The 18,882-nt window shown below is 41.8% G+C and overlaps 1 protein-coding gene across 1 annotated transcript in view; it reads right to left on the bottom strand.

The window, feature by feature from the left end:
• The window catches only part of ULK4 (unc-51 like kinase 4), a 483,261-nt gene that overhangs the window by 371,029 nt on the left and 93,350 nt on the right, over positions 1–18,882 (bottom strand). Inside the window, exons 20-21 of the mRNA XM_006893067.1 lie at positions 15,706–15,888; positions 7,023–7,150 (exon numbers count right to left, since the gene is read on the bottom strand). Coding sequence (XP_006893129.1) covers positions 7,023–7,150; positions 15,706–15,888 — 311 coding nt within the window. The remainder of the gene's footprint in view (positions 1–7,022; positions 7,151–15,705; positions 15,889–18,882) is intronic.

Below are 18,882 nucleotides of genomic sequence, written 5' to 3'. Positions count from 1 at the left end.
TTCAAAGAGAAGAGTGTACTGGGGAGGGGAGAGGTGGGGAGGGAGAGGTGGAGAGGGAGAGGTGGGGTGGGAGAGGTGGGGGGAAGAGAGAATACAGATGCAATTAATTCATGTGGATGGAGGCATGGAAGGAATTCATATTGAAGACTGTAGTTCTTGACCTTGATGTGTTCAGACGACCACTTCCCAGTCGAGTATAGGTTTCGCAGGAGCATAATCAAGCGTTCTGGGATTCCTATTCTTCTCAGTGTTGCTCACAAGTTGTAATCCACACAGCCAAATGCTTTAGCATAAACAAACACAAGTAGACATTCTTCTGGCAATCTTTAAGCAAAGATCCATTTGACATTGGCAATGATGTGCCTAGTACCATGACCTCTTTCTTCTCAACTCACCTTTTATTTCTGGCAGTTCTGTCAACATACTGTTCCAGTTGTTTTTGGCTAATCTTCAGCAGAATTTTGCTTGCGTCTGATAATCATCATATTGTCTGATAATTTCCACAATCTGTTGGATCATCTTTTTTGGGGAATGGGAATAAATACAAATCTCTTCCATTCAGTTGGCCAGGAGGATGTCCTCCAGATGTCTTGGCACAACCTGGTGAGCACATCCAGGGCTGCATCTGTGTTGAAATAAGTCAACTTATTCCATCAATTCCTGGGACCTTATTTTCTATCAGTTCCTTCAGAGCAGCTTGTACTTTCACCATATTTCCACTTAAATTGTAACCTGATAATTTCCATAAACATGATTACAATGTGTTGAGTTCTAAGAAGCCATTGGCAGAGATTACTGGACCCAGCAGCAGAGGAGATAAAGGCCTAGGGTGCAGGTGGTATTAGAACTGACAGATGACGATGCAATGCTGTGGGCACATGTCTGACCTTCCAGTATTCGATTCTGTGTTGTGGACGCTGTGATGGGGACTGTGTCCCCATGTGGAATTAGTAGAGATCACGACTAGTCCTGTACTGCCCACTCTCTTTTTACACCTCCAGAAAAACCTAGATCCATCACAAGGCAGTCATAGCAAACCTGCACAACGAACTTCCAAGACCATTTCTCTTCTAAAAGGGTTATCCTTTCTGAAAATACAGAAGGCTCTATTTTATCATCTGTCGTAGTCAATAGAAGTATGAAGACATTGAAATAGGTGGGTATCTGGGCCAGCACATCTCTTTGATCTGATGCTGACAGCTCCCTTTCTCTACCTTTCTCACCAAAATGAATCTGCAGGCTGATCGCACAGAAAATGTGCTGAAATTGAATCCATAAAGGCCAATAGTAAGCAGAATAACAGAATGTAGCAAAGGGTACTGTGGCCTCTGGAAAATGAGGTTCAGTTCTTAGGTAGAGGCACAGCAAAGAGATTTTCTCAGCATTTCAGCTGTTAGTGACAGGACTTCCCAGTGACAGGAACAGAAAAATTCCTCTCCACATGCCCACCACAGGTAACCTGAACATCCCTCCAGCCTCAAGGCTGTCCGTCTTTTGCATAACTTTACATCTTATCTTACATTTGCTATGCATACATACCAAGTCCAGCATATCACACATAACAGGGCTGCAGTGCACAGAGGAACAAATACATCCATTTCCACCAAGTGCTCGGTTTTCTTGACTCTCTGTGATTTACAATATCAACTTAAAAATGGGGGGGAGGATAAAAAATGGGCATCTCAGAACTTTGTTATTCACTGTTATCAAATTGGAACCAACTGATAGCAGTCCCTGCAGCGAGTTTTCAGAGACTGCGCATCTTTCTCCCACATTATCAGGTGGTGGATTTGAACTGTGTGCCTTTGGGATGGCGGAGCAGCTCATCACCACTAAGCTACCAAAGCGCCCAACGTTTGTTAGCTGAATGAAAACACATCTTTGCAAACGCCTGAAAAGAACTCACTCTTCATCCACAGTGCCCATCTGCAATATCTTGGAATATTCCTCTCTACCATCTTTCTATTTCCCCTTGCTTTTCTTTTTGCCTCCTCGTTTTCTTTTGAGGTATTGCTGGCATTCCCCATCTACTCATCTGGCAGGGTTTGTAGGAAGTTGCACCGCTAACACAATGGTGCCCTTTCTGAAGAGTCAAACCCATCAACAGCAACTTGGGAGAAAGGTGGACAACAGAAATGATGTGGTTTACAGCCTCGGGGACTAACAAGGACATCAGGTAGGAGTCATTTCCACCTGGACAGTGATGACTTTTTGAGCCACATGAAGAGAATACTTCGCCAGGCTGACCACCTGGAACTCTGAGGCAAAATGGCACATTCCTATCCCATGGGCTGAAGAGATGAAGCGAGGACAGTACTCCTCGACCTTATCCTGATGGAGTGAACCTTGTGATGTTGTCACATATTGACTTGTTTCACTTAGTGTATACTGACCACATGAACCTCTGTCTTTGGCTGAATCCTATGTTGGGGTCTTTGTTGTGAGGTTCTGTCGAATGGGCTCCTCTCACCATGACTCTATACACAACAGCCAAGCCCTGTCTGAGCCTGTATCAGCCCCACAACCTGCAGTGCTTACGTTCATTGTTTTACTCACCCTGTCTCCATCTATTTCCCTGGAGGCCTTCCTCTCTTTCACTGACTCCTACTTTTTCTAAGCATAAAGTGTTTGGGGATTGTCCCTTCTGATGTCAAACTATGTGAGAGAAGTCTCACCATCTTTGTTCCTGGCTGCAAGACAGACTCGTTCTTTTGACAGTCCATGCCACCAAATTCCAAATTCATCACTGCCACAATTTGAAGCCATCAATTTTTCTTCAGTCTTCTTTATTGTCCAACATTCACATGCTTATGAAGCAACTAACAATTGTGGTCCAGCAGACATTAGGGCTTACAAGGACATCCTTGCTCTTTAACACTTGAAAACGATTCCCTGCCAGATGTGTTCACTGCAGTCCACGCCTCACTTCCTGACTGCTGCTTCGATGGGCATTGACTGTGGATCCAAATAAAATGATATCCTGAATAGCGTCGATTTTGTCTCATTCACTATGATGTTGTGTTACTGTCCTTTTTGCCCTTCAAAAGTGGGTGGGCAGCCCTGAGTCTTAGACTAAGGCTAAGTAAGGGTGGAGCCTGCTCGAGGTGGTACTTTAAAACCCTTCACGAGGCTTGAGGACTGGAGTCTCCCTCCAATCTGGAAGTCATCTGCTAGCTGGTGGCACGGCTGGCATCTCAATGGCGGCTCGTCTTGGTGGCAGTCAGGCAAGGGAAGTTTCTGGGGTCCTTTACACTGTGTTATTGTTCTTTAAAAAGTGGGTGGGCGGCCTTGAGCTTTAGACTAAGGGTAAGTAAGGGTGGAGCCTGTTTTGGCAAAACATTCTTCTAGGTCGTATGGCCCTGGTCTGTCCACTTGCCGGACAGAGATAACTCGTGGTTGCTGTGAAGCTGAATGCTGTGACACTGATGTGTCAAATGTGATAATGGTTACCCATGGTGGACAGTGTGTGGTGGAGCTCCCTGATTAAAACAAGCTTGGAAGCAGGAGTAGCATTCACAAATAGCTCGCCTCTGGAAACTCTATGAAACTGGAGAAGGACAAAAGTTATACAAGTGTTCAGGTCTTTCATAGGGCCGCTATGAGTTGCCTACCACGGCACTTAACAACATGATGATGTTGATTGATCCAGTTGTGAGGTTTTCCATTTCATTTTGCTCCAGATGACATTTCAGAGCAGCTCTGGTGTGCTGAGCGAAAGGTCAGCCATTTGAATCTGCCCCAAGGGAGAAAGCAGAGTGTCTCCTATCACAAATGGTTCCAGTCTCGGAAATCCAACAGGTGGTCTCGGAAATCCAATAGAGGGTCTCAAGAGCAGAGAACTTTTGTAGACTTCTCCACACAAGACCTTCTCTTATTACAAATCTTTCCTACCACTTCCGTTAGTTCCACCTCAGTAACGGCTGTGTATTCTCCTCATTCTTCCATTTTAAAGGGCTGTGGGCTTTTAAAAACTATCTCCTTGTTGTTATTGTTAGGTGTGCCGTTGAGTTAAGCATGACTCATAGTGACCCTATGAACAAAAGATCTGAACCCTGCTCTATCCTGCGCCATCCTCACACTTCCTGACACACAAGAGCCCATTGCAGCAGTCACCGTATCAATCCACCCGGTTGAGGGTCCTCCGCTCCTTTGCTGACTCTGAATCTTTCCCAGCATCTTGTCCTTCTCCAAGGAATAGCCCCTGCTAGCAACATGCCCAAAGTTTATATGAGACGATACCTCATCATCCTTGCTTCCAAAGAGAATTCTAGCAGCACCCTCTCCAAGACATATCTATTTGTTCTCCTGACCGTCCATGGGATGTTCAGTGTTCTCCAACACCACAGCTCAAAGGCATCTATTATTTCTATCATCCTTATTCATTGTGCAGCTCTAACACATAGCAAGTAACTGGAAAGACAATGGCCTGAGTCAGATACACCTTAGTCCTCAAAATGACATCATTACTCCTCAGTAATTTGAAGATCTACCTACTAATGACTTCTTCATCTACTGAGTACCTCATCAGGCCAGAATATGTTATAAAGCAGCTAGTGAAGGTGAGCTCATTGTCTCACTCTCCCAGCCTCACAGATGGGACAGCCTGGTCCACCTGTGAGGTCCTGCTTCAGGTTTCCTGAGAAGAGGACTGTCCAGTCTCAATCACAACCACAACCAGAGAGAGAGCAAGTCTGTACATCACTAAGGGGACTCAGCACGGCCACCTGCATGTGGGATCCTGCAGAAGCTCTAAAGCCCAATGTCCACTGCAAGCTTCGAGGACGGGACATCACTCTGCCCAAGCTCTCTTGGCTCTTAACCACCTTCTCCATTCTCCTCTGCCAAGGCTAAGCCTTACTTCCCAGGCCCCCTTACCACAGGCACCTAACTCACTGTGTGTTACTCTGGGGAAGAAGTCAAGTTCAGGGCCACACATTCCAACCACCATCTTCCCACCACTGATAAAGCTTCTAAATGTTCACTTGGGGACACAGATATCTCACCAATTTCCACAGGGGACCAGATGCTGCACATCCTGGCTCCAAGAGCCTGCCTTGTTTGGTTCTTCCCAACCAGAGCTTCTGGAGTTGAAATCATGGTGGGTACTTTACGTAGTGGTGATCAGACGAGCTCTGAGCAAAGATCCTTGAACAAAGACTTGTATGATTTGAGCCAGCCATGGAATGAATCCTAGTGGGGACGGGCGTCATAGACACAGAACAGCAACTAGGGAGAGGCGTGTATTGAATAATAAGTTTAGTGTTTCCAAGAAACAACAACAAAAGTTACATGGCTGGAACGAAGTAAACAAATAGCTGTAGAAGAGTTTAGACCAAGCAGGATGGAGGAGAACAGATAAAGCGCAGAAACATTTTTCTAAAGTAATGAGAAGTTACTGGAGTCTGGACAGGGAAGAAATAGTGATTCACAATGGATAAAAGATACTCGAGTTGCAACCGAGACGAGACTGTGAGCACAAGAAATGATGTCCGAGCAGTCCTCAAACTCTCTTCTTCCGAGCTGACAGTGGGCATGAGGAGATATTAGAGGCAGCAAAGCCAGAAGTCAAAGTACTGGACATGAGCCACAATAACATCTGCTTCCCGTGATAACGGATTAATAGGAACAGAAATCATCCTTTCACCTAAAATAACAAGAATATGGCCAAGACAGCCGAAGCTTCAGTTTTCAAAACAATGGAGACAGAATAGTAAAAAAAAAGTTCTGAGAGGGAATCAAAACAAAATTGGGAGATTCTACAGCTTTCAAATAGATTATATGGTAGGAGATTCCATACAATCTTCAACTTAAAATTATTAATCTGTAATGTAGCAGAGTCTTAAAAGGATCCTAGAAAAGCCTTCTGGGCAATTCATACATGCAATTAAAATTATAAACACTAAGAGTGATGACAGTTGGCATTTACCTGTATAAAAAAAGACAAGGTTTAAAAATTAAATAGTCTTACAACACATCAACATGAAAATATACACATCTGCAATCAATTTGATAAGGACATTGACTTTGATATCTAATTAAAGTAAAATGCTATTTCTTCATCAATAGATCAATTCCATTCTTCTCATTAGTACAGTTATAACAGTGAAACCAATTCTACTCAATGTGAGGACTATGTCTTCAATTTTGTCATTTTTTTTTCTCTTTTTTATATAAGAATCCATATAATGTTCTCAGATTTGTCTCTTGACTCACAAAATCTAAAATATTTATCATATGAGCAACTTCTAATCTAGGTCAATCCCACTCTCTCTGGGCTTTGCCTAGTGCTCTAGAGGTATAAAGCTAAATTAACCGATACCAAAAGCTATTTTTAGACATCAGCTCGCCTTCGACGGCGAATGTACCGGCCAGTTGAGAAGACGTTAATCAGAAATGACCAAGGTACACAGTCAGCGTGGCCTCTCCCCGCAGGCTGCCCATTCCCACGGAGCTGACTGTGACCCCAAGTGGTCTTCTGTTGGGTTCTGAGGCTGGAATGCTCAGCCATTTGGATCAAGGGTGTAACCAACGATTCCACCAGAGCTGTGTCTCCTCTCAGGAGAGGGAATTAAAACCTACAGAGCATGAGAGGTGAGCCCAGTGAAGACCAGAAGACACTCCGTGACTCAGGCTTGGGAACTTCATCTACTCCATTTAGTTGTTCCTTCTACCCAGAATCCCAAAATTTCTACAAGGAAAAACAAGCAAACCACTGACCAAAGAAAGTTTCCCAAAGGTATAAACTAGAACCAACTTCCATGCCCTCACCTCAGTTATTCCCAGATCCAGGGGCCAGAGATTCCCGACATGGCTTCAGCCCCAGAGGTTTCCCTGAGGCCTCAGAGTTGCCACGCTCCATTCAAAGTAAAATATTAACCTCCCCAGAGAACTTTTTCCTTGAAAAAAGTATTTTCATAACAGGTACATAGAGAGCAAGAAATAGTCTATAAAGAGCATATAAAAATATTAATAAACTGTATACCGAATTGAGCTATTGACTAAGTAATCAGAGAAAGCCATACCGTGCTTGGCAGCCGAGCAGTAACATCTCACGGTTGTGTATCAAAATGTGTAACAGAACCAAGAAGGCTTTCGCGCGAATGGACGTGGAGGGGCTGTCAAACAATCTGATGATTGTGGTGACAAAATCCTGCAGGAGGGAATTTACAAAAGTTTCTTGAGAACAGATGAATGAGGGTGATTTTGACTACCAAAGAAAACACATCATAATAATTCAACAAACAGAAGGAAAGAAAATTGTATCGAATGTCATTCTGTAGTCTTAACTGGGCTCGGTGCAAACTAAAATATTAACATGCATTACCTCGTTGGGCACTAAAAACCTGACAATGCCATCTGATTTTAAAATAAGAAAGCTGTCTCTTGAAGGTTAGTCATTTTCTCAAACTGAGAGAGATGGATTTTATTCCAGGCCTGCTGGAGAATAGAACTTATCTGGTAACAACTCTGTCACAAAACTGGAAACTATTAGAAAGAGAATTGTGACTGTGTATATAGGCATAACTCACTGGGCCAAACAGCAAACACAAAAGACATAGCATAATAGATAACAAAAGACAGAGGTCTAACAGGCTGCGCTTCAATCCCAAAGGCTTGCGGTTCGAGGCCACCAGCTGCTACACCAGCAAAGGATGAGTGATCACCTCCTGTTCATTTAACTGTCTGTGAAAACCCACCAGAGGCTCAGCTCTGGGCGGTTCCGACTCCACAGTACACAAAAACACAAAATAAGGCATTTTTAATGACACGAAAGAAAGGCTTACAATCTTTATGTTTTCTTTAACTAATGGTACAATACACTACAATAGAAATACTTGCATGTATTAATGTTATTTTCTCTTCTCATATACTGTATTTAAGAGTTCTATAGACATATACAAAGTCCACACACATACACAGGACATAAATTGCCAGAATCTGGAATTACATTCTTAGCAAGATGTCTACAAAGAGTAGAAATGTACACTCCCAAAGTCCTCAGCAGAGCCAAGGAGCTGAAGTAACAAGGTATCCGAGTCAAACAGCAATAAATTCCATTGTTCAGTCCCAGCTCGAGCCTTTTCTAATAGATGTTACATCGTTCAGACAAGAATGTACACAGTGTGATATGTACAATTCTGTTTAATGAAATATTTATAAGCATCAGGCCCTCCCAGTTCTTCAACCAAATGATCAAAATCGCATCATCTGGGGTGAAATAAATAGAATCAGCAACCCAGTCAGCTTCTTTGAGAAGCTCTGTTTCTACCTTTCTGGCACCTAGACAGTAGAAAGTCTGTTTCCCTATTACCACCCCCTGAATTTAATTTATACTCTGTAGTCCAAGAATCACAACCACAAATCTATCTCCCTCACCAACTGGCCCCAGCAAGGACATCGAAACATGAACAGGCTGAAGAAGACACACAGATGCCAAACAAGGACATAAAGTTCACTATTCCAGTTATTACAGTAACGCAAATTAAAAACCACAGGTAAGAGGAGAGCACACACTTATTAGAACGACTAAAATGAAAAGAGAAAATAATCAGAGAAAGTAAAATCTTCCACACATTGCTGCTAATAGAAACACAAAATGGTCAATGTCACTCTGGAAAAAAAAATGGCAGCTACATTTAATAAACAAAAAAGTTAACCACAAGATAAAGGCAAACAACCCAATTGCAAAATGGGCACAGGATTACTTCACCAAAGACGACATGCAGAAGACCAACAAGCACATGAAGAAATGTTCAAAATCCCTAACTCTAAGAGAGATGCAAATCAAAACAACAATAAGATATTATCTCATACCAATAACAACAGCAAAATTCAACAGAGCAGCAAACAAATAATGCCGGCGAGGTTGTGGAGAAACTGGAACCCTTATTCACTGTTGGTGGGAGTGTAAAATGCTGCAACCACTCTGGAAGGCTGTATGGTGCTTTCTCAAAAAGTTGGAAACAGAAATACCATTTGACCCAGCAATTTCACTACCGGGAATATACTCTAAAGAAACCATAGATGTGACCCAAGCAGATACATGCACATCCATGTTTATCGCGGCTTTGTTCACAATAGCAAAGAGTTGGAAACAACCCAAGTGCCCATCAACAAACGAATGGATAGAGAAGCTATGGTATAGTCACATAATGATATACTATGCAGTATTGAAAAACAAGGAACTCATAAAATATTATAAAAAATGGGTGTCCCTGGAAGACATTATGCTGAGTGAAATATCACAAAAGTATTGCAATGTCACTGTTATAAAACAGGACTGACATGGGAGTTGGGAAGAAACTAAGAAAAGAGGGGATAAATAATGTACACTGCATTGAAACAGATGACGGAAAGAACTGTTTAAAGGGAATAAACAATTAGGTATTATTTGCATGACAACAGTCCAGAATAAGAGAGCTGCATAGAAAAGTAGATTGGGGCGGGGGCGGGAGGGCAGGGGGTACCATGGGAAGGAAGGGAATTGTGCAACAATGACAGAATTTTTTTTTCAAAAAGAGAAACGAACTGGGGTGGGTAGGGAGGAAAATACGTAACAATGAATGAATGGAAATGCAAGTTCTTTATAAACTTTTGTTAAAAGATCAAAATAATTTAAAAAATAAACAGTTAAATATGTACCTATGAAATGCCCATCTACCCAACTTCTATTTATTCTCAAGGAATAAAATCTTACATTCACAAAAAACATACCTGTATACAAAAGCAGAAGGTTGCATTATTCAAAATAACCATAAATAGGAAAGAACACAAGGGTACTTCAGCGGGTACAAGCACTCATAAGCGGGGTACATCCCCAAGTGAAAGATCACTCAGATTGATATGTATAATCACATGGGTGAATCTTAACTGCATAATGTTGGTGTTAGCGGTCTTCGAGTTGAGTACAATTCACTGTGATCCTATGAACAGCCAACCTGAAACCTGCCCTATCCTGTGCTTATTCATTTCCTAGTGACTTATCCTCGCCATCTCTGAGACAGCAGAGCCCACTGCCGAAGTCACAGCGGCAATCCATCTCGTTGTGGGCCCTCCTCTCCTCCACTGACCTTCTATCTTTCCAAGCACGATGCCACTTTTCCAAAGAAGAGCCTAGCCTGGCTTCATGGCCAAAGTATGAAAGGCAAAACTTTGTCATCCTTCCTTGCAATCTGCTTGCACCTTTTCCACGACATACCTGTTTGTTCTTTAGGCAGTCGGTACTCTTCCCCAGCACCACAACATCAATGTATTACAATCGGTGAAACAAATCAGTTACATATCCCCTGTGCATGCTGATTTCAACGAGGTATTATAGTGTCAGAGAAGGGTGAGTTGTTGGGACAGGGGAGTTTGGCTAAAAGGGTAACAGCAGCACAAGCATGTCCTTTAAGATGTTAGAATTGTTGTGTCACAACCAGCTGTGGTGACAAGAGTCCATGCAGGTGCTACACCTGAGGACAGTGGTACAGTGGTGAAGCACTCAGCTTTTAAAGAAAAGCTTAGTAAGGTGCCTATACTAGCCACTCCATGGGAGAAAGATGTGGCAGTATACTTCTGTAAACTCAGAGCTCTCTTACATTTTCATTAAAAATAAGACACAAAAACAGTACTGGCCAACAATGACTCTGACACGAACTAACTGCCCAGGGCTCCAGGCCTGATCTGAAGCAGTATACATCAAATCTCCCGAATGTATTAAAGTTGGAGCACTTCAGGACTGAAAAGCATAGGCAGCAAAGACTTACTGCCAGAAAAGAATCATGAAAACTCCCTTTAAAAAATCCCCCAAAATAACCACAGGTCACTTCAGGCTCCAATCTGCTAGGTATTCCGCTTTGATTTACATTCATCTTGTCATACAGCTCAATGTACCTAAATATTACATATGGAGAGGAAGACCGTGAGGCTCTTTAGACTTCGACCTCAACACACAGCATAACAATTAGATGGCTAGCATTCACGACCAGGGGAAGTGATGCTCACCTCACCGCGGCACAGAAACAGGTGTTTCGATCCTAACATGCAGAGGGCATGATGAAACGGCACTGAACGTTAAGATCTTAATTTGTCCAAATTATACGAGGCTACTATCACAATCAAAACACTATCTTTACCAAATTAAACAAAAGGCAAAAACATTCCACCAGGATACATCCTAAAGATAAAATTACCAGATGACTCCAAAATAATGACAAGGTAAAAGACGGTCAAAATGAGTTCTCGCAAATCTCAGGAGATAACATTGATCTACTTCAACAAACTGCCCCAGCTGAAAATCAATGAGCGCAATCTGGCCATCAGCTAATAATAATAGCCTCAAGGAAAAACACCAGGCACAGAAGCAACGTTGACATTATTTTCCAGTCTATTATTGACGGGAATGAAAAACACTGATTAAATTTAAAATTGTGTTTGGGTTACCCTCTTGCACAACAGCCTTAGACAAGGATCTAAGTACAATGTCTTTTGATAGAATACACCTTTACTAATGTGAACAGATTAATAATAGCATTACAGCAAAACTTGCGATCTGATAGGTGTACATCAATTTCCATGTATTAAATGCACGGTTAGCAACCAGAGTGTCTGTATGCCAAACTAAAAAAAAAAAAATGAGCAAACATAGTAATCAAATTTTCCACCGTTTCGCATGCATAGAATTTCACAGTGGTCCTCCAAGGCCGTTCCCTGGAAATGCATGGCTCCAGGCTAGTTATTAATCAGTGTTGTGCTACTTGGTCAAAATACTAACGTCAAATAAGAACTTGAAGGATCTTTCTGTGGTCAAATTGGGCTGGTGAGCTGAAAGTGAACCACAGCTCCAAGTGTCAAAATAAGTAAAGCAAAACTTTTAAAAGCCAGTATTCCTAGTCCATGTCACTAATAATCTAAAGGGGCCGTCTTCGTGGAATGTGAACAAACCCTATGGAACAGAGCAGAACTTTAAAAAATTATTGTTTGAATCTGTGACTCCCCCAAAGCTAATGACATGAAGTTCAGAGTGTGCATTACTGATAAACCACCTGCTAATTCCCCTCAAGGTCACAGACCTAGCGGGAGGGGATGGAAATGGCCAGGGCGGATGCGCACGAGCTGATCTACAAGTTTTCTGAATTCAACCGATTGAAATACAACAAAGTTCCACGAGTTCTCATTGCTTTTGGTTTCCTAATATCAGAAATACGGCTGTCAGCTTTTAATAAATAACCATATGGGTTATTTTTTTCTTTTTCCCAAAGGTGTCCCAATGATTTCGTTACAGAGAGGCCTGAAAATTTCCTGCATTTGTCACTTTCCACTTTCTCCTCCATTCAGTCTGTCAGTCTGTCTGTCTCTCAAACACACTCTCTCAGTGCAGGTTTAGAACTGTACTGTAACTACTGCAATGATTCATCAGTTCGCCTTGGTTCTCAAAGCCGTTCTCTCCACCCACTCGCCACCAGTGTGACACTTCACCCAAGCATTTCTTGCTCATTTGAAGCTCACTCTCTGGCATATTCATAGGAACTGATTCCATGATTTTTCAGAATAAAAATTCAACTTAACTGAACCACCACCCCTGGATTGTCTTTTCTTTCCTTAAAACCTTACGTACCTTATTCCACTAACGTGTCAGAAAAGTCTGAAACACGTGACAATTGTCTTTCTCATATGATATGAATTATGTCTAGTGTCTATTTGCGTCTATGCTGGCTTTTCCTTTTATTTTGCAATCTTTCTGGAATAAGGCCAGTTCCTTGTGGAATCCTACAATCTAATAATCCTTTATTCTGAGCTTCCCTGTTCATGGTTTGAGCAATTCTTTAATAGTTTCCACTATCATGCAACAATGAATGGAAACCCAAAATCTCTGTAAATGTTCATTAAAATTAATAAAATTTAATTTTAAAAATAAAAAAGAATTGGATACCAAGGCAGAAGCAGCAGCTCCTAAGCAATTCTCAGATTGTGTTTACAAAACCATCATTTCTGAGACAAGCATCAGGATGTCACCAAAGAAAAACCTAGCTTTATTAGTAAAGAATTTTCCCTGTGATTTACTTCCTGGTGATTCTCAATAAAGGTTCAAAGATGCTTGGCTTTGGGTTGCAGTCTTTGAGCTGTTCACCTCCTGCCTAAATCTCTCTCTTGTCAAAAAAAAAAAAAAAGTTTCCACTATCTTAATTTATCTCATTGTGAAATATCAGGGCATGGGATTGACATACTTTGTCATCAGACAGAGAGCACCTTTCTCCAGAGAATTTCTGTTGTGTCTAACTTCTCCATGTGCTAGAATACGCACGTGCACACATGATACGATTTCTAATTAAAGAGAACTAGAATTCATAGTGTCAAGAGAATAGGATTTCCTCCCACTTGAATTCTGATTTTCCATTTTTCTACATCATAATGTAAGAAACTATTCTTATTTGGGATAAAGGCATCGTCTGCCATCCAGCATATTTCTCATTAGGCAAGCCATTTAAAAGATGATTAAAAAAATAAACGAGGCACTGTGATAAAACGGAGCTCTGATGGCTCCGTTTTTGAGAAGAAAAAAAAAGGTAAGGAGTTGGGCCGCCAACTCAAGGGTGTACGGTTCTGGTGGCTCCATTTAGAAATTAAAAACGGTAAGGAGTTGGGCCGTCGGGTCGCAGGCGACTCATAGCGACCCTATGAACAAAAGTCCTGGACACCTCATATATGCACACCCATGTTTATTGCAGCTTTGTTCACAATAGCAAGGAGTTGGAAACAACTTAAGTGCCCATCAACAAATGAATGGCTAGAGAAGCTGTGGTATATTCGCACAATGGAATACTATGCTGCATTAAAAAACAAGAAACTCATGCAATATTATTCAAAATGGTTGACTCTGGAGAACATTATGCTGAGTGAAATATCCCAGTCACAAAAGGACAAATATTACATGATGCCACTGTTGTAGAATGGGACTGTCCTTGGGGTTGGGGAGAGACTGAGTAAGATGGGTTCAATAATGTATACTGCACTGAAACAGAGGAGGGAGAAAACTGTTTAAAAGAGATATGTGACTAGGTATTTCTGTCATCACAGGAGTCTAGAGCGAGGGCTACATGGTGGAGGGGACCTGGGGGAGGGTTTGTAAAGCAATGAAAGAATCTTTTCTTTTACTTTTCCATAATTTTTGACTCATGTACTTATAACTTGTTAGTCAAATTTGTGTCTTCTAGGTTGCAACACCCCCATAATACATCTTCAAGGATATGAACATGTACGGCCAAGCACAATCAATAAGAGTGCATCTAAATTCCAAAATCAATCTCCATAATAGTCTGTGTTTCCTACTGCCAAAGGGGCCCTTTAGAGTAGTGAGAGAAGATCTTCACCCTGAAACCCACAGCGTCCCTTTTCAGCAGGAAGTAGCTAAGAGAATACACCATTCCCTTTTCCTTATGACTCAGGGTGAAGTCTCTCTCAGGGAGGAGTGATAGGGAATGGCAAAGGACACACCGACAAAGGAGATTAATCAGAACTGACTTTGACAAGCACTGTGGCAATTGGACAATTAAAACAGACATTCGGATGGCAGGGAAGAACAACAAACTGGGGAGGAGGGTGGAGAGAATGGTGCGGCAATGAAGGAGTGAAAGCCCAGAATCCCTGTGAATGTTCAGTGAAACTAATAAAATTTAATAATAATTTAAAAAAAAGTCCTGGACACCTCCTGTATAACTTTCATCCTTTCTCCAGGTTCATAGGGTTTACAGAGGCAAGCTATTATGGAATTGGATGCCACTCCTGCTTCCAAAGGGTATGTGGTTCAAATCCACCAGCTGCTCTGTGAGAGAAAGTTAGGCAGCCAAGCTCTGTGCCATATACTGCTTCTGAAATCCCACTGGAGGGTCAGCTGTGAGTTGGTTCTGGCTCAAAAAATTAAAAAAAAAATAGCTGCTAATGCAAATGGATGCTAGACCATGAACCTCTACATGTTGTATGCTGTAGTCTTCTCATGAAGATTCACAATCTATATTATGATCTGAAAAATCTGGAGAAGTCAAACAACTGAAAATCTGTTTTCCAAACACCTCACTGGACCTTATACTCTAGGACAAGGCTTCCCGAACTTTAAAACTCAAATAGACACCAGATGCTCTGCTGGAGAAGGAGAAGTAATCTCCTCCTGTGCCAGTCAGATCTGATTTGATGGTACATACACACAAAATAGTAAAATAAAATTTAAAAAAATAACAAACCCTCAAATAGATCATCTGGAGACCATGGAGGCATAAGATTCTGCAATCCCAACAAAATCCCAGTTGAACACAGTTGTATTAGTCCAGGGACCACAGTTTAGGGGTTGGGGAGACACTTGCAAGTCCACCATGGAAACACCTTTATAGCTATTCAGTTTGGTGCTATAACTCTTATAAACTTGACTATATACAAAATAAAAGCATATCAGAGTAACAGTCACTAAATTAAATACAAGAGAAATGAGACTTTAAAGGTCATCCAGACAGGCCACCAGAATCTCCTTTAATTAGAGATGCTTGTGCCGTCGGATGGGAACCGAGCATCCAGCGGGTTTTCAGAGACAGTAAGTCACGTGACCAGAGACTGCCCATCTCTGTCTCGCAAAGCAGCTGGTGGATTCAAACTGCTTACCTTTGCACTGCCAGAGCAACTCTTTTCCACTAAGCCATTAGGAGCGCCCTTATGAGTAGTAAGGTGAAATCTAACCTTTTCTTGGATAAGCCTTTGAAGATGAATTCCACAGGACAGCATAGCCGCGAATAAGGTCAACATGTACTGCTGGACTTTGCAGATGGCAGAGGCCAGAGTGCTTAACACCAGGTTCAAGCCCACCTTCTCAATAACGTTCTGGAAGGCAGTTGGAGAATGGCGAGTGATTCTACACAAGGCCTGCAGAGACAGGAGGACAGAATGTCAGTACATCCAAGTGCATTAAACAGGCTCCCAGGAGGCAGCATGTGCTTCTGTGAAAAACAGAAGGTGTTTACCTTGCTCTTTAGTATTTACGTTGGCACTTAGAAAGTTAGAAAAATCTCAGTCCATTTAAAAAAATAAAACAATACTCTATCAAGAACGACTAAACACTGTTGTAAAATGTTACATGGTACTACAAGAATAATCCTATCAATTACTAGCTTAACTAATTCTTAAGTATGTGTAAGTGCAACCTTGCATTTAAAAACATTATTAAGCAACTTCTTTGTGCAGACACTGAGCTAAGTGCTGAAAGTTATAGCTAATATCTAGTATTGATTGAATGTTCAATATCTGAGATGATCTGAGGGTTATCCCATTTAATGCTCTTGACAATCTAAGAAAAAAATGATCCTCGTTTTATAAGATAATAAAACTGAAACATGAACACTTAAGCAATTTTCCCAAAGTCACTTATCCAGTAAATTGTAGAGAAGTTCAAAACGAGAAAGCCCGAATTTCTGTTCCTGAAATTGTAATAGACTATTAAAAATGAATCTTATAAATAATAAATTAACAGAGTTTAGTCACGATGCTAATGAAAGCGGGCTGAATTAATTGTGGTTTGGAAAGGACAAAAAGCAATTCAACAAAAGTTCCATGAGGAGGAGGATATTGAGTTTTACAGGTAAGAAGGACAAAGTGCATCAACAGCGTCCTTCCTGAAGGAGAGGAGTCACAGAGGTAACAGAGCTCTACCACCCGGAAGCATGAGGATGTGGATACGGCACATGCCGGGCAGAGAAGTCGGAAAAAACGAGAACACGCATCGGATACAGAGAAAAGGCTAGAGAGTTAGAAAACAGAAATATCCCATATATTTCAAAAGTAGACTGAAGTTGAGAGAGCTAGTCTACCAAGAGAGGAACCTGATTGGAAAAACAAGGAATTCATAAAATATTCAAAATGGGTGACCCTGGAGAACATTATGCTGAGTGAAATATCTCAGTCACAAAGGGACAAATACTGCATAGTGCCACTGTTGTAGAATGGGACTGACATCAAGGTAGGGGTAAGATTGAGAAAAACTGGATATAATATGTATACTATATTGAAACAGCTTGGAAGGAGTAGCAGCATCCACTTCCATAATAGCTTGGCTCCGGAAACACTACAAACCTGGAGAGAGGATGAAAGGCACCCAAGCGTCAAGGACTCTCCTTCATAGGGAGAGTCACCTGCGACTCGATGGCACTTAACAACAATAATATCAACAGAGAGAGATTAGCTGGCCCAGTGGACAGAAAGCGATGCTACCAAGCCAAAGGTGGGTGACTTTTAATCCACGGCCCTTGGGCCTGTCTTTGTTTTTGTTCAGACATTCCTCTAGGTCGTATAGCCCTGGTGTACCCGTACCACGGTCACTTGTGGTTGCTGTGAGGCTCAACACCAGGACACTGATGTGTCAAATGCATTAATGGTTGGCTACCCATTGCTGACAGAGTGTGGGGTGGAGCTCCCCGATTAAAACAAGCTTGGAAGGAGTGGCATCCACTTCCAGAATAGCTTGCCTCCGGAAACCCTATGAACCTGGAGAGAGGATGAAAGGCACCCAAGCGTTGAGGACTCTCCTTCATGGGGTCACTATGAGTCACCTGCGACTCGACGGCACTTAACACAACAACATATTGAAACAGATGAGGGAAAGAACAGATTAGAGGTGATATATGATTGGGTATTTTGGTTATCACAAAAGTCCAGAATTAAGGTTGTATAGTGAAGTGTACTTGGGGCTGGGGGTGGGGGACAGGGTGATTATATACCAATGAAAGAATTTTTTTTTCTTTTCAAAGAGATGAGCGAACTGGAGGGGAGGGGCGGGCAGGGAGAAAAGTACAACAATGAATGAATGGAAATCCAAAATCTCTGTAAATGTTCATTAAAATAATTTTTTTAAAAAAAGAGGAACCTGGATTATTACATAAGCCATGGGAAGCCTACCAAAGTTTTTAAGCAAAATGTTTGGTATGTACCCAAGAGTCTCCAAAAACAGAAATAAAGCCAGAAAGTTTTCTAGAATATTCATTATAATATCATACGAGCTCCCTCCTCCCCGATTTCAATTTTAATTAGACTTATAATCTTGATTTATAATAAGCCCAAAGAGATAGAAATACTACTTCCATGAGTGACAAATGGTCTTTCTTCACGGTGGCCATATTGTTGTTTAGTATCATCTAGTCGGAACCAACCCACAGCTGACCCTCCAGTGGGTTTTCAGAAGCAGTTAATCCCACAAGAGGAGACTGTCCATACTTCTCCCGTGGAGCAGCTGGGGGCTTCGAACCAGCTGCCCTTGGGATCACAGTGCAATTTCTTACCAATAGGCCACCAGAGTTCCTTAAGATGGCCATGGGAAAGAAAAATATCTCTCCTTCCTTCCTCAGCTCTTCCTAAAGGGGACAGTGCTCGGGGGGGCCAAACCTAGGATATTTAGTGGACACATTTATTACTAGATGGAGTCACTGTGATTAAAACTCTCTGGACAAAAAAGAAAAAACAAAAAATATACGTGGAAAAAAGTGAAAAAATCTATCTGGACATGGTCCTTGTGGGAAGCTAATTTATGGTTTTACACTTTAGGAAAATACTACACTCTTCTCTTTTGACTTTGACAACTCCAAGCGTAAGTGCAGAGAAGTAACATAGGTGGAGATGCCATTTAACCTTAACCCTACCCCACAGGTCAACTGAACAGAGTAACAGCAAAAATGAAAGTATTTTCCACTTATCGATCCTATGGAGTGCATCCCCTAAGGAACCCAAAGGAAGAAGGTGTCTGTAGTTCGGGACAATATTCAAATACGCTCTGGTCGCTGACCATTGTTGTTGTTAAGCGACTTCGAGTGAACAAAGACTCAGCCACCTTCACATTCTCCACCACGTGCACACCCACTGCTGAGGCCCTGT

This window comes from Elephantulus edwardii, unplaced genomic scaffold (assembly GCF_000299155.1).
Source record: "Elephantulus edwardii isolate Elephantulus edwardi_28Jun2011 unplaced genomic scaffold, EleEdw1.0 scaffold00121, whole genome shotgun sequence".
NCBI lineage: Eukaryota > Metazoa > Chordata > Mammalia > Macroscelidea > Macroscelididae > Elephantulus > Elephantulus edwardii.
This window is presented reverse-complemented; position numbering and strand designations above follow the sequence as displayed.